Source organism: Neltuma alba, unplaced genomic scaffold, assembly GCF_004799145.2.
Source record: "Neltuma alba isolate B1F8T4 unplaced genomic scaffold, ASM479914v2 tig00003278_pilon, whole genome shotgun sequence".
NCBI lineage: Eukaryota > Viridiplantae > Streptophyta > Magnoliopsida > Fabales > Fabaceae > Neltuma > Neltuma alba.
This window is the reverse complement of record NW_021633219.1, coordinates 6,617-31,911: the sequence shown is the minus strand read 5'-3', so window position 1 is coordinate 31,911 and position 25,295 is coordinate 6,617. Positions and strand designations below refer to the sequence as shown.

The window sequence follows — 25,295 nt, the reverse complement described above, 5'->3', positions numbered from 1 at the left end:
CTTGAGATGAGAGAAGCTGAAAAACGTGTTCGCCAACCTCATGATAGCCCCATATTTTAATGTTGATAACCAGATGGCACCTATCGATGAACTAAAATATCCGTCTGAGTTAAGTGTCTGTTCTAACGAGCATGCTATTGGTCCATATTATTTGACTGCTGATGCAAGTTTGTATCTCCGTGTTGTGAGAAGAGTAAGAATGTGTGACCCTAAGCCTCCAATAGTGGAGGGGAAATCAAGCAATGGATATGCAAAGAGCAGAACCAAGTTCATGGTTGCCGATGACCTGTCTGTGAAACCCTTTTCATCTCACCATGTTCTATCATCCTTATTAACTGAATTGAAGGTGCCTCACCATGACTTGGAAGAAAGAACAATCCGCATTGGGGTACAAGAGGTACGTATCTTCTAACCTTTAGACACAACAAATGAGATGCCAATTCTGTTTGGAACGACTGAGATGCAAATTCTGTTTGGAACGAAAAAACAAGAATTTATATGGTTTGGGTTTGTTTTCCCTTGAATATGATCAAATTTATTTGCATACAAATGCAGGCTGTGAGCATCCTTAAAGCTTCCATGGTTTCAACATCAGCTTTGACAATTGGCCTGAAGGAATTTTATCAAATAATATTAAAGAAGAGGGCGAAACAAAGACGCGAAGCAGTGGCTAGTGCTTCAATTTCTCGATTCTCTCTTGTACTTCTGTCTTCTTGTTTTGAAGAAGTGTGATGGCTTATGGTAGAATAAATAATTATATAATGGTGGTTTGGTGCTCAACGTATTTGCTTTATCTAGTAATTCTCCTTCACTTTCCTATCAAGTACAGAATTTGCAACCCCCCATTATAGATCAAAAGAATTTCTAAAATTTTCATAAAATAGGTGGACGATTTTTTTTTCTCCCTTCCAGGTGATGGGGAGCCATTTCCTTCTATGAATTTCATCCATAATCACATGGCTTAACTTTTCCATACATAGAGTGAAAATATATGGAGAAATCAGATCCCCTTTCCCCATTCCTATGTACAACTATGTACAACTTCTGGTTCTTATCACATAATCAATTTGAAAAAAATTAAGAAAATTAATTAAGTTAGTTAATTATAATAAATTTGTGTTGTCTTCTCTAAATTATCCTATTTAATCATGTACATTAAAAATATCTTTTAGTGAGAACACCTTGCAATTAATGAGAATATTTTAGAGAAAATATTATAAATTTGAGAGACAAAGTGGATCGATATCTTATATTTAAAATCAAATTCAATCTTTAACTAGCTTTTATATTTAACCATTGTACTATGGAAATTAATTTCAACCATCGTTTAATGCTAATCCAAAGAAGTTCTTTCAAAATTTTAGTGTTGTTCAAGAAACGATAACTAACTTAACTAATTTTTATAATATACTTAAATTAGTCAACCGGTTTTTATTTTAAGGAACAGAGGTAATATATCATAATTTATTTCCTGTTTTAGGTGATTTTATTTTTCTTCAATTATTGTAATTACCAAAGAAGAGCTAAAGAGGCGAATATACTTAATTAGCAAGAACATTTTAGGAAAGCAACACCTATTTATTAAAAATAACTGACTTAATTTATTTCTTATTTATTTAAATAAAGCCGACCTAGAAGAATCAATTTCTTCAAAACTTGAGAAAGCAAATTCTCTTTGGCAAAGAAAGAAAAAGAAAAAGCAAATTCTCTAACAAAAAGGGGTCAAAAAAGAAAAAGAAAAAGAAAAAGGAAAGGAAAGGAAGGAAGAAAAAGATAAAAAAGTTAAAAAAAAAAAAGTTGAAAGCAAATTTCAAGACTTTATTTTTAAGGAATTATGATTACTGCGATCTGTGGTCTGCCGAAGGAAATACTCCTATTACTGATTATAGCTACCCAAACATGATCATATTAAAATAAAATTATAAAAAATGATAATATTGAAATATACGGGGATTACTATGGGAAGACTAATTTAATAATTTTCACTTGTAAAGATAGTAAGAAGTTGAAGCAAGCTGGATCATACTTCTCATTTTTTTTATTTCAAAATTAACTACTCTCTCCGGCCTTTTCTATTAAATCATATTAACTACCTTTTTAAGGATTAAGGAAACTAATTAAATTCACTAAATATTAAAAAAATTTGCAACTTTTTAAACTTAACCTTTAATAGTTATAGCTTAAAAAGCCACCTTCTCGTCAATCAACAAGACAAAAGATTTTCTTAAAACTGGAATAAAGTGAAGGTTGATCCCTTACGTTCGTTTGATGAGAAAATCAATTTCAATTGACGCAAAAATATTTTTACTGTACCAAACTAAGAGTAAACTACTCTTTACTCTCCCACAAAATGAAACATAATGTGTTCACAACATATAGTTGTTCTAAAAGGTTTCAGCACAATGCCTATGGAATTATTAACATCTAGTTGCCTTTCTCAGAATCAATTATTATTAGGATAAGGTATTTAAGTATTCTGAAATATTTAAGAATGAGCATCTAGCACCTAAAATTTTTTCTGACTCTTATATACTCTAAAAATATTATTTCATGGTATTTCTATCTTGAACTGTTATCCACCGTTAATTTTGACTGTTATGGACCTCAGTCATATTGCATAATTTAACAATCAAATTAAATAGCAGATAACAGCTAACGTATTTTGGCTACGAAAATAAACTTTTTGAGCATATAAAAGCAAAAGAAATCCACATGAATACTTCTGAAGTATTTAAGCACTTTATCCTATTATTATTTACTTTATAATATGTAGTATAACATATTTCTAGCAGAAAAAAGAAAGTAGTGAAATATATGAAAAAATTTAATATTCAATATATACGGTCCAATTTTTTGGCCGAAAAAATATATACGGTCCAATGGGGTTCAGATATTACCATATGCTGCGCTGATAGGCATAGGATATGAGCTGTGGCCAAAAAAAGGTGAAGGATATTTGCTAGTGACGTTTTCTTTTGAATTTAGGGTCTAATTTTTAAAAAAGTTAATATAATTTTTAGTTTATCAAGTTTATCTTTATTTTAATTTTAATCATTTAAATTTTAAACTATAGGTTTTAGTCTTTCAAAAGGGAGAATGGTGTAAGTTTGTATTGAATTATATGTATCAATATTTTAAATGAAAAGAAACTTAAAGGAACAAAAACTGTGGTCAGGGACTAAACCAAAATGAAGACAAACTTAACAGACTGCAAATTATATTAACTTTTTTTAAAACAAAAATGTAAGATGATTTTCTCACTAATATAACTATGGTTATATTAATAAAATTCTAAATAAATATGACGATGGGTGATTTTTATGTCTTGTAATATTTGCGAGCACAACTTAAAAAATGATTTATATATTTTAAAAATTAAATATCAATATGTGATAAAAAGATTTATATTATACTAAATATATAGTATCGTAATTTAATATTATTCATGTTTCAGGTAATTTTAATTTTCATCGATTATTACGAGTGCATACTTTACTTGATTGCAACCCCTCAGAAAAAGGCATTTAACAAAAAATCTTACCTTAGCAATGAAGGCAAGAATCTTTTGACTTCCAAAAGAGTGCAGGCATTTACTTATCGAGTAAGCCTAATTGAAAGTTGAAGGAGCAGGAGTCAGTCACAAAGCCTTGGTCACTTCATCTGTTTCCAATAATTCAAGAGCCCTTGTTCATACCCATAACCTCCATAACGAGAGCCACTCTCCAATACAGGTTCTGTATATCTTCTTGTGTGCTGTACACACACACGCACACCAAATTCAAATAGGTTACGTCCTCGTTACAGCTTCTGAAGCATTTGCTGGATCTGGTGGGTTAATAATATTGCTCCCATGGCTTCAACTGCTATACCGGGAGAAATTTCATTGAGAGTTGTTGTGGACAAAGAGCAAAACAGAGTGCTCTATGCTGAAGCAGGGAAGGATTTTGTGGATATTCTTTTAAGCTTCTTGACACTGCCACTGGGAACTATTGCGAGACTTGTTAGTAAGGATTCAACCACGAAGCCTTGTCGATTCGGATGCATAAGCTCACTCTATGAAAGTGTGGGGAATCTGGACCCTATGTATTTGAATTCAGAGACATGCAAACAAATGCTGCTTCAGCCAAGGAACTCAATGGAATGTTATAATCGAAACCTCAAACTCAACATTGATGACACTGAGCCAACCAAGTATAACGTTTGTCGAGGTTGTCGTGCTGTAGAAGATGGTTCTCTGGTGAGCACTTCCAAGGATATGAAATGCAAATGCGGGCAGGATTTTACGCGCATCTTTTTGGACCCTTGCAAATCGCTCCTATGCAGTCCTCTGTTAAGTGGATCTGATAAAAACACGAGTGGCGATGCTGGGGGTAATAATTGCAATGCATTTTATATTTTTTGTTATCCTTATTAAACAAACCACATTTGATTCGATTATTACTATTACTTCTTTCATAACTACTCCAAAATACAGATAATACATGGGAAGGCTATGTAAAGGAGACTGCATCTTTTATTATTTCTGATGATCTAGCGGTAATTCCTGCTGATTTCAACACAACATTGTGTCTGCTAAAGAATCTTCGCTTTGAAGGTCCACCGGAGGAATCCACTATGGTTCTCAGTTCAAATGAGGTTAAGTTCTAGAAACATATTATGTTTTATTTTGTTTGTATCACATCACCTGATGCTTTAATTTATTATGTTTTCGAAGATTTTGGACCTACTCAAGTGCTTGTTGATCTCCAAGACGGCACTCACAGATACATTGTTAAGGAAGGAGCACAGCCTCGTGCATTCAGAAACCTCGTCCAAGATATTTGATGAGAGACAAGGTAGAAAGAGCACTGGGACGATGGAGATAAAGCTATTGATGTCAAAATCGAAGTCCAAGATATTTTTTGCTCAGGTTGAGGAAGATTTCATGGACCAGCTTCTTAGTTTCTTGACATTCCCAGTAGGAGCAGTAGAAAGAGTTTTAGAAGGAAACTCTGGGGTGGTGTGTGTCGACAAATTATATAACAGTTTGTTCAATTTTGATTCAACCGTAGACATGAAGTCAGAGAATCTAAAACACGTGTTTGCCAACCTCATGATAGCCCCATATTTTAATGTCAATAACCAGATGTTACCTATCGATGAACTGAAGTATCCGTCCGAGTTAGGTATTTGTTTTAACAAGGATGGTAGTGGTCGATATTATTTGACTGCTGATGCAAGTTTGTATGTCCATGTTTGGAGAAGAGTAAGAATGTGCGACCCTAAGTCTCCAATAGCGGAGGAGAAATCAGGCAATGGATATGCAAAGAGCGGAATCAAGTTCATGGTTGCCGATGACTTGTCTGTGAAACCCTTTTCATCTCACCATGTTCTATCATCCTTATTAACTGAATTGAAGGTGCCTCACCATGACTTGGAAGAAAGAACAATCCGCATTGGGGCACAAGAGGTACGCATCTTCTAACCTTTAGACACAACAAATGAGATGCCAATTCTGTTTGGAACGAATGAGATGCAAATTCTGTTTGGAACGAAAAAGCAAGAAGTTATATGGTTTGGGTTTGTTTTCCCTTGAATATGATCGGGTTTATTTGCATGCTTGTTGCAATTTATTTTTGCCTTCTGTATCCGGCTCATGCATACAAGTGCAGGTTGTGAGCATCCTTGAAGCTTCCATGGTTTCAACATCAGCTTTGACAATTGGCCTGAGGGAATTTTTATCAAACAATATTAAAGATGGAAAGCAGAAACATAACGGTTGGCTAAATAGAAGCCTGAGAGCAACGCCCTTCAGTTTCTTGACTTGTTTTCAGACTTTTGCCTTGTTGTTTTGTTTTGGAGAAGTGTGATGGCTTGTGATTGAATCAGTAATTGTATAATGGTGCTTTACTGCTGTTAGGCAAGTCCTCTTATGCACATTGTCCATAGTACTTTGGATAGGCTGGAAAGTAGAGTTGGCGTCTAATTTCCCTTTGGACTTGGGCTTGTCAGATGTTTTATTTTCGTTGCCCACTTTAGATTTTCCTGTATTTCCCCTCTTCGACCCTACTTGGACCCACACGGACTTACCATTGGAAATATCCTTCCCAGAGTTTCGGCTCTGTGGTTGACCATCACCCAAAGATTGCTCTTTTATTTTGTGTTGTGATACTGTTTTCTGTATTCCTGATCTTCCGTCATCTCTCCCCTTCATCCCGCTCTGATTGCTTGCAATATTATCCTGTTCAAATCCCATCATATCCGGAATTTTAACTCCCCCTCGGAAATCCCGACTAATCAGCATCTGAGGGCCCAAGTGAGGGTCGGGAGTCACCGGCGAGTTCTTGGGCCGGGGGTTAGGGTGCTAGTACCAGTACCTTCTTTCCTTCAGCCGTGGGTGTATGTGGGTGTAATTGGGATAGTTGAGGTTGTGTACTGTAAAGGGACACAAATGATTATTTTGTTATAAGATTAATTGAAATCCATATTTATTTTGTTAACTTTCGAGCATGCTAAAAAAAATTTTGAAATATATTTATTTTTATATTATGTATTAAATTAAAAAATGATAACACTCACATAATTGAAACTGAATTAAAGAGTTAATTATTTTTGTACAAATTTTCTCTTCATAACAACTCTTGATTTAAAGGGGAGATGGAGAATACCAAGAAGATAATTAAAGATTTAATATGATAATATTTTAACTAGACGTAATCTGAAAACTTTTAATAATCTAAACTATTTAATAATTTTTATATAATTTTAATTGTAATATTAAACTATAATTATTCGAAAAAGGAATAGTTGAGGGTTGCGCGTTAGGCGGAGCCAATCTGAATTCTAAAAGAGCGTAGCCTCATTGGCAAATTAAATTTCTTCGTTCTCAATGAGAGTGCAGAATAATGGCATTTGTTTGGGACAAAAACGTTTAAAGGCCTGGTTGGAACATAAGCCCACTAAAAGTCTACTTCTAGGGCATGCATAAGGTAGATCCTCTTCCTCTCTTTTTTTGGGTTTTAATTAGTCCATCACACTATCTTCTAATAAATCTCCAACTTTTTAGACAAATTATCATTTTGTGTTGTGTTAGACAATCTAAAAAGATATGACTATATTCACATAAATGAAGAGCCATACGTAATAAACATATTTTATATATCATAACCTAATCAGAAGACGCGTCTTCATTGGTATAATTTATAGTTTTTATTATAAGCAGTTCTATTGAATTTTAATAATTATTACATTTGATTCTTAATATAAGAGTTAGTTGACTAATTTGAATAGATAAAAAATTTAGTTAAGTTAGTTATTCGTAATGAATAGGTGTTGTTATTCTTAAAATATTCTTACTAATCAAGTGTGTTAGCTAGAACTATCATTATTATAAATATTATTTTGAAAAAAATAGATAAATATAGAAGACAAAAAGAATTGAGATATTATATTTAAAACCAAAATAAAAATTAAATGAATTTTTATATTAAAGATAAAGATAACATTTTATATATCAATGTACATTTTTTGTCGGTGTATACCAATGTACAGTTTTAAAATTGCTGATCAACAATGATATAAAGGTTTTTTAAAAAAAAAAAAAAACAACAATGGTATCGAGAAAAACCCGACCAATCTAATCCAAATCAAGTCACAATAGGAAAACAACGTAAAATACAATATCATTAAGAATTTAAAAAAATGGTAACAATAATTTTAAATGATAAATATATTTTGAATTTTGATTCCGAGCGAGCGTCGTCTCCAATGTGAAGTTCGCTCTCTCCTCCTCCACTATTCAAAAAGCTTCACGGTCCCCTTGGCTTCTCTGCAAATCCGAAATGTCGATCGCCATAGTAGACCACGCCCTTCCCTACGACACTCACAATCTCTACGATGTTTCCTTCTACACTCACAACATTCACACACTGCTCACTTCTTCCCCTTCCATGGTCGATTCCTGGCTCTCCGAAACCCGCAACCTCTATTCCCTTCCCCAACCTCTTCTCGTCGGCCTAGACGTCGAATGGCGCCCGAACTTCCACCGCAATATGGAGAATCCGGTCGCCACATTACAACTCTGCGTCGGCCCTCGATGCCTCATATTCCAAATCCTTCACGCCCCAAACATCCCCCAATCCCTGATCAATTTTCTGGCAAACGCGAATCACACTTTCGTGGGCGTTGGGATCGAAGAGGATGTGGAGAAACTCGTGTGCGACTACGAACTGAGTGTGGCCACATTCGTTGATCTGCGCGATCTGGCGTTTGACAAGCTGGGGGATAATGAACTGAAGAAATCGGGGCTCAAGACCCTGGCTCTGCGTGTTCTTGGGAAGGAAATTGAGAAGCCAAAGAGTATCAGTAGAAGCAGATGGGACAATCTGTGGCTTACTCCTGAGCAGGTAAAATACGCCTGCATCGATGCCTTTATTTCTTTTGAAGTTGCAAGGCTTTTGTATTCTGGCCAACTCTAGGCGTGGGGATTGCTTGGGATTCAGAACTCGGTACAATTCGGGGATAAGTTAATTCTGGTGTGATGTGTGGTTCTGTTAAATGTGGATTTCAATGGAGTTTGTTTGTATTTTGATGAAACTTTTCTATGGTTCATGAAGTGACTTTACCAATAACATGTCTCGTGTGTGGAGTATTTCATAATTCATGGTTCTCAGACAATAATAGGATTTTGGAGGATCCAAGGTTGGTAGACGCAGTATATATAACTGATGTCTTGTTTTGCCAAGGCATGCGTTTGAATTCTCTTCTTTTGTTGATGTTGTTTTTTTTTCTTTTCTTACAAGAAGGGCTTCACACACACGCGCGCCCAACTAAGTTTGAACCTAGGAGGTGCTCACAAGTGATGAATGATTTGTAAATATCTTGTAAGTATTTTTTTAAGTTTTGAATTTTGTTCTATTTATGTTTTTTTTTAAAAGACAAGTAAGAGTGATCAAGATCATTTCATAAGAAATTTGGTTTCCATAAGTAAATAATTAGCAGCTTAGGCTTCTTCTGAAAGCCATTTCTTGATCTCTTTTCAATAGTTTGTGTCCTTTGAAAGAACTTCTTTTTTCTGTGCGAACTAAAAATATTAAAAAATAATATTCTTCCAGGTCTAAATATAAAATTATTTTGTAGTGTAATTTATATTACAAAATAAATCTTACATTTAAGACTGAAGGAATATAAATTCTTTAAACCTAATCATATTTGAGCAACATAAAAATTTTAATCCCGCAAGGAATCGAAGTCTCAATCCTCCTTCGCAGACCAATATGTAGTAATATTTACTCTTTTCTTGAGCACAGTCACATGATGTTTTATGATTGTAATCGACCCAGAGAAACCAATTTCTTCAAAACTTGAAAGCAAATTCTTCAGCAAAAAGGGCGAGGAAAAGGAAAAGAAACAAGATGAAAAGGTTAAAAAGGAAAAAAAAAACACCTTGAAAGCAAATTCCAAGACCTCATTTTTAAGAAATTATTATTAGTACAGGTGGAAATATTCCTCTGACTGATTATAGCTACCCAAACATGGTCATTTTAAAATAAAATTATAAAAAAACTGATGATACTGAAATATACGGTGATTACTATGGGAAGGCTAATTTTTGTTTCTAAAAATGATAAGAAATTGAAGTAAGCTGGATTATATATTGTTCTGCTTCTCATTTTTTGTATTTCAAACTTAATTACTCTCTTCGGTCTTTTCTATTAAATCATATTAACTACCTTTCTGAGGATTAAGGAAATTAATTAAAATTAGCTAAATATTAAAAAAATTTAACTTTTTAAATTTAACCTTCGATGGTTAAAGCTTATTGGGGGAAAGAACGAAAAAAGCCACCTTCTCATCAGTAATCAACAAGACAAAGGATTTTCTTAAACTGGAATAAAGTGAAGATTGATCTCCTGAGATCATTTGAGAAGAAAATTGATTTCAATTAATGCATGAATATTTTTACTGTACTAGTTAATTCTGGTGCCATGTGGGGTTGTGCTAAATGTGGATTTCATTGGAGTTTGTTTGTATTTAGATGAAACTTTTCTATCCATGATTCCTGAAGTGACTTTACCAATAACATGTGTCGTGTGTTACTTGGTGTATTTCATAATGGGTGGTTACGTTGGTATATGCAGTATTGATGTCTCGTTAAGGCATGCTTTTGAATTCTTTTCTTTTGTTGTTGTTGATGTTTTTTTAAATCACATGTGCGCTTTTTTTTTTGTCCTTTTCTCACAAGAAGGGCTTCACATATCATACACACATCCAACTATAAGTTGAACCTGCGAGTTACTCCTCTGATCCTATTTATAAAGTACTTCCAGCACGTTTCATACAGACCAAGAAAATCTTAAATTTCATTAATTCTCATTTAAAATTTAATAAATTTTTAACTTTATCCCTATTTAATATAAATTATACCTTATATAAACAAAGTCAACACAATAATAAATGAGAGATAAAATTGTACATCCATACAAAAAAAATTTCTCAGTACCTTATAAATAGAATAAAAAAACACCTTCCCTCTCTGCCTTATAAATAGGATCAGAGGAGTACTCACAAGTGATGAATAATTTGTAAATATTTTGTAAGTAGTTTTTGTTTTCTTCATGTCTTTTTTAAGACAATGTAAGAGGGATCAAGATCATTTGATAGGAAATTTAGTTTCAATAAGTACTCCTCCGGTCCTTAATATAAGACCTATTTAACTAGTTATAAAAAATATGACATGTTTTTCCTAAAATACCATAATCATCTTTCTTAATATTTTCCCTCCATGTCCTACTTAATTATGGTTGAGGGAATATGAAAAAGAAGTAATTTAGAAAAAATTAATAAATAAATTTTATATTTAGGATCAAGATCAACTTAATAATTAGGTTCTATATTAAGAACTAGAGGAGTAAATGATTAGTAGCTTGCTCTTCTTCCAAAAGCCATTTCTCCATCTCTCTCTTTTTAGGAGTTGGTGTTCTTTGAAAGAACTTCTTTCTTCTGTGTGAAATGAAAATGTTAAAAAAATAATATAAATATTTTAAATGGATTAAGAAGCATTCAATAGCCTAGAGTATTTTGTATTTTGTGGTGTATCCAATATTTTGAATTATTTTTTTAAGTGTATGCAACACCATGAAATACTTTTCGGAACATCCAGCTCTCTAAAGTAGTTTTTTTAAGTATGTACAATACCCTAAAATATTTTTTGGTGTATCTAGTAACAAGATAAAAAAAATAGTTTAAGTGTTAGAGGCACTTGAAAAATATTTTAGGGTGTTAGACATGCCTGAAAAATATTTCATAATGCTAAATGCACTACAAAATACTTTAAGGTGTTAGATGCTTTTAACAAATATTTTGAGGTGCTGGATGTATTTATTCTAATTATGCTTGAGCAACGTAAAAATTTAGATCCTATTGGGAATCCAAATCTCAATCCTCCTTCCTAGACCAATAACGTAATATTTGTGTGTAAACCAAATTATAATTTAAAAGTGATTTATAATATACGAAGTAAATATGTTAGAAGAGTTTTGTCTCGACTAATGTAAAATTATTTTTTTTGGGTATCCCAAACAATCCAATGATATTGTAATGTTTACTCTTTTCTTGAACACAATAGATGATATTTTATTCAAACGAAGCCGAACCAGAGAAACCAATTTCTTCAAAACTTGAAAAAGCAAATTCTCTTTGGCAAAAAAAAAAAAAACAAATTCTCTGGCAAAAAGTGAAAAAGAAAGAAAGAAAGAAAAAAAAAAAAAAAAGAAAAAAAAAAAAAAAGGTTGAAAAGAAAAAAAAATGTTGAAAGCAAATTACAAGACTTCATTTTTAAGGAATTATGCTTACTACGGTCTGCGGGAGGAAATACTCCTGTAACTGATTATAGCTACCCAAACATGATCATATTAAAATAACATTACAAAAAAAATGATGATATTGAAATATATGGTGATTACTATGGGAAGGCTAATTTTCATTTCTAAAGATTGTAAGGAGTTGAAGCAAGCTAGATCATATATTGTTCCACTTCTCTTTTTTTTATTTCAAATTAAATACTCTCAGTGGTCTTTTCTATTAAATCATATTAACTACTTTTCTTAAGGATTAAGGAAACTAATTAAAATTAACTAAATATTAAAAAAATTCACAACTTTTTAAATTTAACCTTTAATAGTTATAGCTTAAAAACCCACCTTCTCATCGATAATCAACAAGACAAAGAATTTTCTTAAAACTGGAATAAAGTGAAGGTTGATCGCTTACGTTCATTTGAGAAGAAAATCAATTTCAATAGATGCATGAATATTTTTTTTGTACCAAAATAAGGATTAAGGAAATTAATTAAAATTAGCTAAATGTTAAGATTTTTTACAACTTTTAAAATTTAACCTTCAATGGTTAAAGTTTATTGGGAGAAAGAACGAAAAAGCCAGGCCTCATCAATAATAAACAAAGGATTTTCTTAAAAGCAGAATAAAGTAAAGATTGATCTCTTGAGATCATTTGAAAAAAAAAAATCATTTTCAATTGATGCATGGATATTTTTACTGTACCAATTAATTCTGGTGTGATGTGAGGTTGTGTTGAACGTGGATTTCATTGGAGTTTGTTTGTATTTGAATGAAACTTTTCTATCAATGGTTCCTGAAGTGACTTTATCGATAACATGCGTCGTGTGTTATATAATTGGGGTATTTCATAATGGGTGCTTCTCTGACAAGATCCAAGGCTAGTATACGCAGTATTGACGTCTTGTTAAGGCATGCTTTTGAATTCTCTTCTTTGTTGTTGTTGTTTTTCTGGAAAAAAAAAAAAATCACACGTGCGCTTTTTCTTCCTTTTCTCACAAGAAGGGCTTCACAGATCACACACACACCCAACCGTAAGTTTGAACCTGCGAGTTACTCACAAGTGATAAATAATTTGTAAATATTTTGTAAGTAGTTTTTGTTCTCTTCATGTATTTTTTAAGACAATGTAAGAGGGATCAAGATCATTTGATAAGAAATTTAGTTTCAATGAGTCAGGGTGTGTTTACATTGGTAGTGACAAAATTGACTTTTATTCTATCTGACTTTTACAAAAGTCAATTAGAGTAAGAGTTAATTAGTGTAAAATGATTTATATTTGGATAGTCAGTTTGAAAAGTTAAAACCTATTTAAATAAATAATGAAAAAATAAGTTTAGATATAAAATAATAGAAAAGGGACATAAGTTTTATAATATACTACTCTAGTTCTTAATATAAGACTCAGTTAACTAATTTGGAAAAGGCTAATGAAGTTATATAAATTACTTTAAAATATTTATATTTGCCGCTTTTCTTCAAATTAATTTATTTGACTTATAAACTAATGTGTAATCTAAATATCTAATGATACACATAAGTATTTTAGAGATATCATGTAACATATAATATAATTAAGTAATTGATTTAGCTTCTTTAATCTATTCAAGTTTGTCTTTTCGGGTCTTATATTAAGAAGCAAAGATAATATATGACATGTATACAAGTTGATAAATTTTAGAAAAATAATTAATTAAATTTTATTAGTTAATTTTTTTTATCTTAGAAAAAAAATCAAATTATTAGATCAAGATAGAACTTATTTAAATACTCTTATGTTTTTTTTCATCTTTATTCCTTCTTTCTCCACGTTACAAACTCTAAAAGCCAGAAATCCTAGCGTTATGACGCACTTAGCTTTTTGTCCAGGAGTTAGTTTGAAAAGTAGCCTACCTAAACAAACTTTTATCACCAAGTGACTCACCAACGTGCATTCTCCAGTTTCTTAGGCACGTTATCTTTCCAAAACAAAGATCCAAACGAGCACTAAATGATTAGTAGGTTGGGCTTCTTTCGAGAGCCACTTCTCCATCTCTCTCTTTTCAGAAGTCAGTGTTCTTTAAAAGAATTTTTTTTTCCTGTGTGAAATGAAAATATTAAAAAATAATATAAATTCTTTAAATGGATTATAAAGCACTCAGTATCTTGGAGTATTTTATATTTTGTGGTATATCCAATATTTTGAATTATTTTTTTTAAATGTATCCAGTACCATGAAATACTTTTCGGAGCATCGAGCTCTCTAAAGAATTTTTTTTAGATATATCCAGCACTTTAAAATATTTTTTGGTGTATCTAGCAATAAGGTAAAAAAATACTTTAAGTGCCTGTTTGGTTTACTGAATCCTTGGAAATGTAAGGGAATGTAATACAATGTAATAAAATATAATGATGATTATATGAGTTTGTTTGGTACATCATTAAAGAAAGGTGATGCATAGACATAAAAAAATGTTTGCTTATATTACAAAGAATATGGGAATAGGTAAAAATAGTGCGTCAAAAGAAAAAATTACCCTTATTTACATATACATAAATTTATCTAATGATTTAAGTTGTTTATTTTTTCTCCAAATATATATAATAACCCTAACCACATATATAATAATAAGTTCAACCCAAAAAAAGAGAGTATATAGTACATAAATAAATATAATAATATATATGTATGCTTTCCCATTATCAGATTCTCCCTTGCAACTATATATATATATATATATATATATATATATATATATATAGCACCAAATGTGCATCAACCATGCAACTAAAGTTTAGTAGCAATATTTAGCAGCGTCTGGGATTGCCAATGATTCATCAAAACTTCCATGAAAGCAAAGCAAAAGGGCCTCCGAAAAATGGAATTTTTAGAAAGAAAAAGATGTGACCTTCAATGTAAAAGAAATATGGCAGTGTTAATAAATGAAATATTAGTCTGGCAACAGAAATAATAGCAGCAACAACAGAATTCTTCGAAGCCGACCCAGAAAAACTAATTTCTTCAAAACTTGAAAGAGCAAATTCTCTTTGGCCAAAAAAATAATGAAAAAGCAAATTCTCCTGCAAAAAGGGGCAAAAAAAAAGATAAAAAAAAGAAAAAGATAAAAAGGTTAGAAAGAAAAAAAAAAGTTGGAAGCAAATTACAAGACTTCATTTTTAAGGAATCATGATTACTACCTTCTTCTGCGGGAGGAAATACTGCTTTTTTTAAACATTGTAAGGAGTTGAAGCAAGTCGGATTATATATTGTTCCACTTCTCTCTTTTTTTTTAATTATTTCAAAATTAATTACTCTCTCCAGTCTTTTCTATTAAATCATATTAACCACATTTTTAAGGATTAAGGAAATTAATTAAAATTAACTGAATATTAAAAAATTTGCAACTTTTTCAACTTAACCTTTAATAGTTATAGCTTGAAAAGGCACCTTCTCGTCAATAATCAAGAAGACAAAAGATTTCCTTAAAACTAGAATAAAGTGCAGGTTGATCTTTTAAGTTCATTTGAAAAGAAAATCAATTTCAATTGATGCATGAATATTTTTACTGTATCAAAATAAGAGTAAACTGCTCTTTACTCTTCTACAAAATGAAACATGACGTGTTTACAACATTTAGTTGTCCAGTTTTCTTGAAAGGTTGAAAGGTTTCAGTATGATACTTACAGAATTATTCACATCTAGATGCCTTTTCTGAGAATAAATTATTATTTACTTTATAATATGTAGCATAGTATTTTTTTTGGATACAAAGTATAATGTATTTTCAATATTTAATATATACGGTCTAATGGGGTTTATGAATATAAGCCCAAGTATGGTACCGCTTATTGAAACAAGGCAAGGCCTATGAATTAAGGCAGCTCCAAGCAACCCAATAATAAAATTTGTAATTCTGGAGGGAGAATTACAATGAATTCTCCATGATTGGTAAGTCCCAATAATAAGTGAGTAGTTATTATTTATTATTCTGAAATTTATTGTTGCAAGTTGCTCTGTTATTAATAAAATTTTAAGTAAATATGTTTTTATTTAGAACTTTATAATGATTCTCCAACTCTTAATGTTGCAATCCGATCCGGTCCAGTCAAATGAGTACATGAAAAAAATGTAACCAATGGTATTATGATTTACTCCTTAAATAATGCGGTTGGTTTTCTGGCTCATGTTTGCATAAAACACTCTAATGAATTTAATATTACCATATGCTGCGTTCATACGTATAGGATGTGTTCTGGTGAGGTTTTCTTTTGAATTTAGGGTCTAATTTTTAAAACAAAATGTAAGATAGTCTTCTCACTAATATAATTATGGCTATATTAATAAATTTCTAAAAAAATTATCAGAAACACGATAATGGGTGATTTTTATGTCTTCTAATATCGGCGATCACAACTTAAAAAATAAGGACGCGTATTTATTTTAATTATATAGTTTAAAAATTAGATATAAATATGTTAAAAGATTTATGTTATATACTAATTATATATAGGAAAATACTTAGATTAAATCTCCTATGTCCAATTATATCATGTTTTTCAATTACATATAGTCATATATGACACATGACACATATCCATATGTGATAAGAGAACTTGATATAATTATATATATATATATATATATCATAATTTACTTTATGTTTTAGGCGATTTTATTTTTTTCAATTATTGTAATTACTGGAGAAGAGCTAAAGAGGAGAAGATGGGCAGAAAGGCTTTAACAAAAAATCTCAACTTAGCAACGAAGGCAAGAACTTTTTGACTTCCAAAGGATTGCAAGCATTTACCTTAGCAATGAAGGAGGAGTCGCAAAGCATTGGTTATATCATCAGTTTCCAATAATTGAAGAGCCCTTGTTCATAACCATAACCTCCATAACGAGAGCCACTCTCCAGTACAGGTACGATATATCTTCTTGCATGCTTTATATACACATATATATATATATTTCAAATTCAAATTCAAATTCAAATACGTTACGTCCCGTTACAGTTTCTGAAACGTTTGCTGGATTTGGTGGGTTAATAATATTGCTCCCATGGCTTCAACTGCTATTCCGGAACAAATTTCGTTGAGAGTTGTTGTGGACAAAGAGCAAAACAGAGTGCTCTTTGCCGAAGCAGAGAAGGATTTTGTGGATATTCTTTTAAGCTTCTTGACACTGCCACTGGGAACTATTGCTAGACTCGTAAGTAGGGATTCAAACACGAAGCCTTGCCGATTCGGATGCATAAGCTCGCTGTATGAAAGTGTGGGGAATCTGGACCCCAAGTATTTGAATTTGGAGACTTGCAAGCAAATGCTGCTTCAGCCAAGGAACTCCATGGAACGTTATAATCAAAACCTCAAACTCAACATTGATGACACTGAGCCAACCAAGTATTATGCTTGTGAACGTTGTCTTATTGTAGAAGTTGGTTCTCTGGTGACCACTTCCAAGAATATGAAATGCAAATGTGGGCGGGATTTTACGATCCTTTTGAACCCTTGCGAATCGCTCTTATGCAGTCCTCTGTTAAGTGGATCCGATAAAAACGCGAGTGGTGATGCTGGAGGTAATAATTGCAATGCATTTTATATTTTTTGTTATCCTTATTAAACAAACCATATTTGATTCAATTATTAATATTTTTCTTTCAGACCTTGTCCAAAATGCAGATAATACATGGGAAGGCTATGTAAAGGAGACTGCATCTTTTATTATTTCTGACGATCTATCTGTAACTCCTGCTACTCTCAATACAACATTGTGTCTGCTAAAGAATCTTCGCTCTGAATGTCCACCGGAGGAATCCACTATGGTTCTTAGTTCAAATGAGGTTGAGTTCTGGAAACATTAATTATGTCTTATTTTCTTTATATCACATCACCTCATGTTTTAATTTATTATGTTTTCGAAGATTTTGGACCTACTCAAGTCCTTGTTGATCTCCAAGACGGCACTTACAGATTCATTGTTAAGGAAGGAGCACAACCTTGTGCATTCCGAAACCTCGTTCAAGATGACTGATGAGAGACAAGGCAGAGAGAGCATTGGGACGACGAAGATTAAGGTATTGATGTCAAAATCGAAGTCCAAGATATTGTTTGCTGAAGTTGAGGAAGATTTCGTAGACCAGCTTTTTTAGTTTCTTGACATTCCCAATAGGAGCTGTGGAGAGAGTTTTAGAAGGAAACTCTGGGTTGGTGTGTGTCAATAATTTATATAATAGTTTGAGCAACTTTGATTCAACCAGGCATTTGAAGTCGGAGAAGATGAACAATATGTTCGCTAGCCTGAAGGTACCTATCGATGAAATGAAGTATCCGTCAAAGTTAAGTTGTTGTCGCAAGGGTGGTTCATTTTATTTGACTGCCGATGCAAATTGTATAGTCACCCTTTGTGAGAGAAGTAAGAATGTGCGATCCTAAGTCTACAACAGCGGAGGAAAAATCAGGCAAAGGATATGCCAAGGGTGGAACCACGTTCATGGTTGCCGACGACTTGTCTGTGAAACCTTTATCATCTCGCGCTGTTTTATCATCTTTACTAACTGAATTCAAGGTGCCTTACCATGACTTGGAGCAAAGAACAATCTGCATTGGCGTACAAGAGGTGCGTATCTTCTAACCTTTAGAAAGACAAATTAAAGGAGATGCAAATTTTGTTTAGGTCGAAAAAACAAGAAGTTTAATGGTTTGGGGTTTTCTTTTGTTATTTTCTTTCCTTTTACTGTGAATATGATCAGATTTATTTGCATGCTTGCCGCAATCTTTTTTTGCCTTCTGTATCAGACTCATGCATACATACAAATGCAGGTTGTGAGCATCCTTAACGCTTCCATGGTTTCAACATCAGCTTTGACAATTGGCCTGAAGGAATTTTTAGCGAACAATATTAAAGAAGAAGATGAAACAAAGACGGAAAGCAGAAACATAACCGTTGGCTAAATAGAAGCCGGAGAGCAACGTCCTTCAATTTCTTGACTCTTTTTCAGACTTTTGCCTTGTTGTTTTGTTTTGAAAAGTGTGATGGCTTGTGATTGAATCAATAATATATTATATAACGGTGGTTTACTGCTCTTTAACAAGTCCTCTTAGCAAAAATCAGCAAGTCCTCTTCTCATATCCAAGTAATTAGCCCAGATAAATTTATACATCTAATTATCATTCGAATACGCTACAATAGTGTATATTTAAAATGAGACGAAAATAAAGTGTACGATGGTAGTGAATTAAGTATGGATTATCTACATGGTCAACTTAATTGAATTGTGCATATTGTCCATCTATGGTGCAAATTGACGACGTAGCGGTGTGTGTATGTGGCTGCAGTTGAGATGCTTGAGGTTGTGCACTGTAAAGGGACACAAATGATTATTTTTATATAAGATTAATTGAAATCCATATTTATTTTGTTAACTTTCGAGCATGCTAAAAAGAAATTTGAAATATTTTATTTTTATATTATGTATAAAATTAAAAAATGATAACACTCACATAATTGAAATTGAATTGAAATATTTTTATGTCGCAAAATAATTATTGTTTTGGAATTTTAAAAAAATAAATTTCTCTTTAAAACTAAATTAAAGAGTTAATTATTTTTGTACAAATTCTCTTCATAACAACTCTTGATTTAAAGGGGAGATGGAGAACAACAAGAAGATAATTACAGATTTAATATGATAATATTTTAACTAGACGTAATCTGAAAACTTTTAATAATCTAAACTATTTAATAATTTTTATATAATTTTAATTTTAATATTAAACTATAATTAGGGAATATGACAGAAAAATGACAAATGAATTTCATAATGCCAAAAACATCTCCTGAATTTGAGAAATCTCAATTTAGTTATAAGAGACTAATTTGGCATTTATAAGTTTACTGAAATGACCATATAGTCCTTCATTTTATTTATTGTTTTTAAAATTCCAAAGCTCCCATTGACCGGCTAGTCGTTAGAGCTCTAGTGGTGGCAGTCACCGGCGAGCTCCGAGAGACTCCGAGGCGCAAACAATTGGTCGCTGGAGCAAGCTGAGTGTAATTGAAAACAATTTTTTTAAAAAAATTTTTACAACTTCAGTATAAGGCTAACAACTTTTGTAACACTATTAATAATTTCAATATAACAGTTAACAATAGATTTCTAGAAAATTCAACAAGCTCTGGTGAGCGGAAACAATTTTTTTGAAAATTTTTATAATTTCACTATAATGGTTAACAAATTTGTAATGCTATTAAAATTTTAATATAGCAGTTAAAAACAGGTTTTCCGGGAAATTCAATAATTGGTTCCGGCAGTTAGAAACAATTTGTTTGAAAATTTTCACAACTTAGTATAACGATTAATAGCTTTTGTAACGCTATTAACAACAGGTTTTTCAAGAAATTCAAAAAGTAGCATTTTTGCAATTTTAGTAATGTTAACAAGTTTGTAACTTTATTAACAACTTCAATATAGTGTTTAATAACATGTTTTCTTAAAAATAAAAAAAGGTATTTTTACAACTTTAGCAATTACCTTTTTGTTTTTTTTTTTATTTTTTACAACTTTAGTATACGGTTAACAACTTTGTAATGTTATTAACAATTCAATAGAGTACTTAGCAACAAGTTTCTGAAAAAATTTAAAAAGTAGCATTTTTACAATTTTAGTAATATCATCAACAATTTCCGTAACTCTATTAGCAATTTTGGTATAGTATTTAACAACAGGTTTTCTTAAAAATTAAAAAAAAAAAGGCTTTTTATGGCTTAACAACTACTTCTTTTTTTTGAAAATTTTTATATCTTCAATATAATGGTTAACAACTTTTGTAACGCTATTAATAACTTTGATATAACAGTTAATAACAGGTTTTTCAGGGAATTCAAAAAGTGATATTTTTACAACTTCAGTAATGCTATTAACAAACTCAAAAACCTATGTTAACCGCTACACTGAAGTTGTTAATAGTGTTACAAAAGTTGTTAACCGTTATACTGAAATTGTAAAAAATTTTAAAAAAATTGCTTCCCTCTGTCGGAGCTCGTACAACCAATTATTGAATTTTTCGAAAAATCTGTTGTTAACTGTTATACTGAAATTGTTAATAGCATTACAAAAGTTGTTAATCATTATACTGAAGTTGTAAAAATTTTCAAAAAAAAATTTTCAGCCATCGGAGGTTGTTGAATTTCCCAGAAAACCTGTTGTTAACTATTATATTGAAGTTGCTAATAGTGTTACAAAACTTGTTAAGTGTTACATTAAAGTTGTAAAAAAATTTTAAAAAATTATTTCCGACTACCGGAGCTCTGGTGAGCAATTGTTGGCTGGTCACCGGAGAGCTCTGGGGACCAATTGTCAACCAGTCACTGGAGCTCCAGTGAGCAGCCGGCCAGTGGGATTTTAGTATTTTAAAAACAATAAATAAAATGAAAGGTAATATGGTCATTTCAGCAAACTTATAAATGTCAATTAGTCTTTTGTGACGAAATTAGAATTTCTCAAATTCAGGATGTATTTTTGGCATTATGAAGTTTATTGTTATTTTTTTTTGTCATTTTCCCCTATAGTTATTCTAAAAATGAATAGTTGAGAGTTGCGCGTTAGGCGGAGCCAATCTGAATTCCAAAAAGCGTAGCCTCATTGGCAAATTAAATTTCTTCGTTCTCAATGACAGTGCAGATTAATGGCATTTGTTTGGGACAAAAAGGATTAGCCCAATCGAAAGTGGAACAACAAATTAAATATTCTTCTGCCTATTATTCCTGCAAGTGTCCAGCGTGGTTGTGCTTATGCAAGACAGCAACGGTTGAGAATTATAAAGTCTTCTGCTACTCAGCTCTTCTTTTCGGCCTCTCTTGTTGAGTGGGTTTCTATGAATCTGAAACAGGATTTTGCTTCTAACAGGAACACTGAAGGGACTCTCACCTGGGGAGTTGCAATTGGCGAAATGAATTCATTTATCAAGATAATTTTCAGAAACCTGTTGAACCAGCCATTATGATTTTAAATACCCGTCATTACGAGGAAAGATCATTTACAGTGTGATGTTAGTACTGCTATCTCTCATGCTAAGCAGTGGATTCCACCTCCTCCAAATACTGCAAAATTAAATGTCCATGGGGCTAAATCTGAAATTTCAGAGTCTATTGCTTGTGGTGGTGTTTTTAGAGATTATCGAGGTAATTGGATTGCTGGATTCTCAAATTATCTTGGGAATTATAGTGCCCATGAAGTAGAAGAATGGGCAATGCTTAACGGACTCAAAAACATTATAGTAGAATCTAGCAGCAAGAAACTCACTAATGCACTATTAGGTGTGTTTAGTTGAAAGGGAGGGGAGGAGAGGGGAGGGCAAATGAGCCCTTTCCCTCATTCGGTTAGAAATTTTGGAAAGGAGGGATCCCTCCCTCCCTTCCTCCTACCCTGATTTTGGCTTCTCCTAAATTGGGAGTTTTTGAAAAGAAGCTAAAATATTAGACTGTTTTGCTCTCATGCTTTGTGCATATTTTATTAACCTTATAAAATATATTATTATAGTATTTATTTAGACAAAATATATTATCATAAGAAAAATATAAAAATAAATATTGTTATAATTAAAATATATTATAATAAAAACTAATTTAAAAGAAAAACTGGAATTTTTAGAAAGAAAAAGATGTGACCTTCAATGTAAAAGAAATATGGCAGTGTTAATAAATGAAATATTAGTCTGGCAACAGAAATAATAGCAGCAACAACAGAATTCTTCGAAGCCAACCCAGAAAAACTAATTTCTTCAAAACTTGAAAGAGCAAATTCTCTTTGGCCAAAAAAATAATGAAAAAAGCAAATTCTCCTCGCAAAAGGGGCAAAAAAGAAAAAAAAAGGAAAAAGATAAAAAGGTTAGAAAGAAAAAAAAAGTTGAAAGCAATTACAGACTTCATTTTTAAGGAATCATGATTACCACCGTCTGCGGGAGGAAATACTGCTATGACTGATTATAGCTGCCCAAACATGATCATATTAAAATAAAACTATAAAAAAGATTATATTGAAATATATGGTGATTACTATGGAAGGCTAATTTTCATTTCTAAACATCATAAGGAGTTGAAGCAAGTCGGATCATATATTGTTCCACTTCTCTTTTTTTTTTTTAATTATTTCAAAATTAATTACTCTCTCCAGTCTTTTCTATTAAATCATATTAACTACTTTTTTAAGGATTAAGGAAATTAATTAAATTAACTGAATATTAAAAATTTGCAACTTTTTAAACTTACCTTTAATAGTTATAGCTTGAAAAGGCACCTTCTCGTCAATAATCAAGAAGACAAAGGATTTCCTTAAAACTAGAATAAAGTGAGGTTGATCTTTAAGTTCATTTGAAAAGAAACATCAATTTCAATTGATGCATGAATATTTTTACTGTATCAAAATAAGAGTAAACTGCTCTTTACTCTTCCACAAAATGAAACATGACGTGTTTACAACATTTAGTTGTCCAGTTGTCTTGAAAGGTTGAAAGGTTTTGGTGCAATACTTACAGAATTATTCACATCTAGATGCCTTTTCTGAGAATAAATTATTATTTACTTTATAATATGTAGTATAGTATTTTTTTTTGGATACAAAGTATAATGTATTTTCAATATTTAATATATACGGTCTAATGGGGTTTATGAATATAAGCCCAAGTATGGTACCGCTTATTGAAACAAGGCAAGGCCTATGAATTAAGGCAGCTCCAAGCAACCCAATAATAAAATTTGTAATTCTGGAGGGAGAATTACAATGAATTCTCCGATGATTGGTAAGTCCCAATAATAAGTGAGTAGTTATTATTTATTATTCTGAAATTTGTTGTTGCAAGTTGCTCTGTTATTAATAAAATTTTTAAGTAAATATGTTTTTTATTTAGAACTTTATAATGATTCTCCCAACTCTTAATGTTGCAATCCGATCCGGTCCAGTCAGATGAGTATATGAAAAAAATGTAACCAATGGTATTATGATTTACTGCTTAAATAATGCGTTGTTTTCATGCTTCATGTGGCACAGTGGATCCGGGACTAACAAGGTTGGTTTCTGGCTCATGTTTGCATAAAACACTCTAATGAATTTAATTATTACCATATGTTGCGTTCATACGTATAGGATATGTTCTGGTGAGGTTTTCTTTTGAATTTAGGGTCTAATTTTTAAAACAAAATGTAAGATAGTCTTCTCACTAATATAATTATGGCTATATTAATAAATTTCTAAAAAATTATCAGAAACACGATAATGGGTGATTTTTATGTCTTCTAATATCGGCGATCACAACTTAAAAAATAAAGACGCGTATTTATTTTAATTATATAGTTTAAAAATTAGATATAAATATGTTAAAGATTTATGTTATATACTAATTATATATAGGAAAATACTTAGATTAAATCTCCTATGTCCAATTATATCATTTTTTCAATTACATATAGTCATATATGACACATGACACATATCCATATGTGATAAGAGAACTTGATATAATTATATATATATATATATATATCATAATTTACTTTATGTTTTAGGCGATTTTATTTTTCTTCAATTATTGTAATTACTGGAGAAGAGCTAAAGAGGAGAAGATGGGCAGAAAGGCTTTAACAAAAAATCTCAACTTAGCAACGAAGGCAAGAACTTTTTGACTTCCAAAGGATTGCAAGCATTTACCTTAGCAATGAAGGAGGAGTCGCAAAGCATTGGTCATATCATCAGTTTCCAATAATTGAAGAGCCCTTGTTCATAACCATAACCTCCATAACGAGAGCCACTCTCCAGTACAGGTACGATATATCTTCTTGCATGCTTTATATATATATATATATATATATATTTCAATTCAAATTCAAATTCAAATACGTTACGTCCCCGTTACAGTTTCTGAAACGTTTGCTGGATTTGGTGGGTTAATAATATTGCTCCCATGGCTTCAACTGCTATTCCGGAACAAATTTCGTTGAGAGTTGTTGTGGACAAAGAGCAAAACACAGTGCTCTTTGCCGAAGCAGAGAAGGATTTTGTGGATATTCTTTTAAGCTTCTTGACACTGCCACTGGGAACTATTGCTAGACTCGTAAGTAGGGATTCAAACACGAAGCCTTGCCGATTCGGATGCATAAGCTCGCTGTATGAAAGTGTGGGGAATCTGGACCCCAAGTATTTGAATTTGGAGACTGCAAGCAAATGCTGCTTCAGCCAAGGAACTCCATGGAACGTTATAATCAAAACCTCAAACTCAACATTGATGACACTGAGCCAACCAAGTATTATGCTTGTGAACGTTGTCTTTTTCAAGGACCTTCTCTGGTGACCACTTCCAAGAATATGAAATGCAAATGTGGGCGGGATTTTACGTTCCTTCTGAACGCTTGCGGATCGCTCTTATGCAGTCCTGTGGTTAGTGGATCCGATAAAAACCGGGTGATAGTGATACTAGAGGTAATAATATCTT

At 31.9% G+C, this 25,295-nt stretch overlaps 1 protein-coding gene and 1 long non-coding RNA gene across 2 annotated transcripts; both read left to right on the top strand.

The window, feature by feature from the left end:
- Window positions 1-4,131: 4,131 nt before the first annotated feature.
- LOC114741118 (uncharacterized) lies at window positions 4,132-25,268 on the top strand. The gene is made up of 4 exons (XR_003739752.1): window positions 4,132-4,142; window positions 16,913-17,233; window positions 23,305-23,316; window positions 25,140-25,268. It is a non-coding gene; the product is annotated as an uncharacterized LOC114741118 (long non-coding RNA).
- On the top strand, window positions 7,815-8,599 carry LOC114741117 (Werner Syndrome-like exonuclease). The gene has a single exon (XM_028929374.1). The coding sequence runs from the start codon at window positions 7,821-7,823 to the stop codon at window positions 8,454-8,456; it is 636 nt and encodes a 211-aa protein (XP_028785207.1). The 5' UTR covers window positions 7,815-7,820; the 3' UTR covers window positions 8,457-8,599.
- Window positions 25,269-25,295: the final 27 nt, after the last annotated feature.

Bases quoted from the DNA above. Each gene is read 5' to 3' on its own strand.
- LOC114741117 (XM_028929374.1), top strand. From the start codon at position 7,821: ATGTCGATCGCCATAGTAGACCACGCCCTTCCCTACGACACTCACAAT.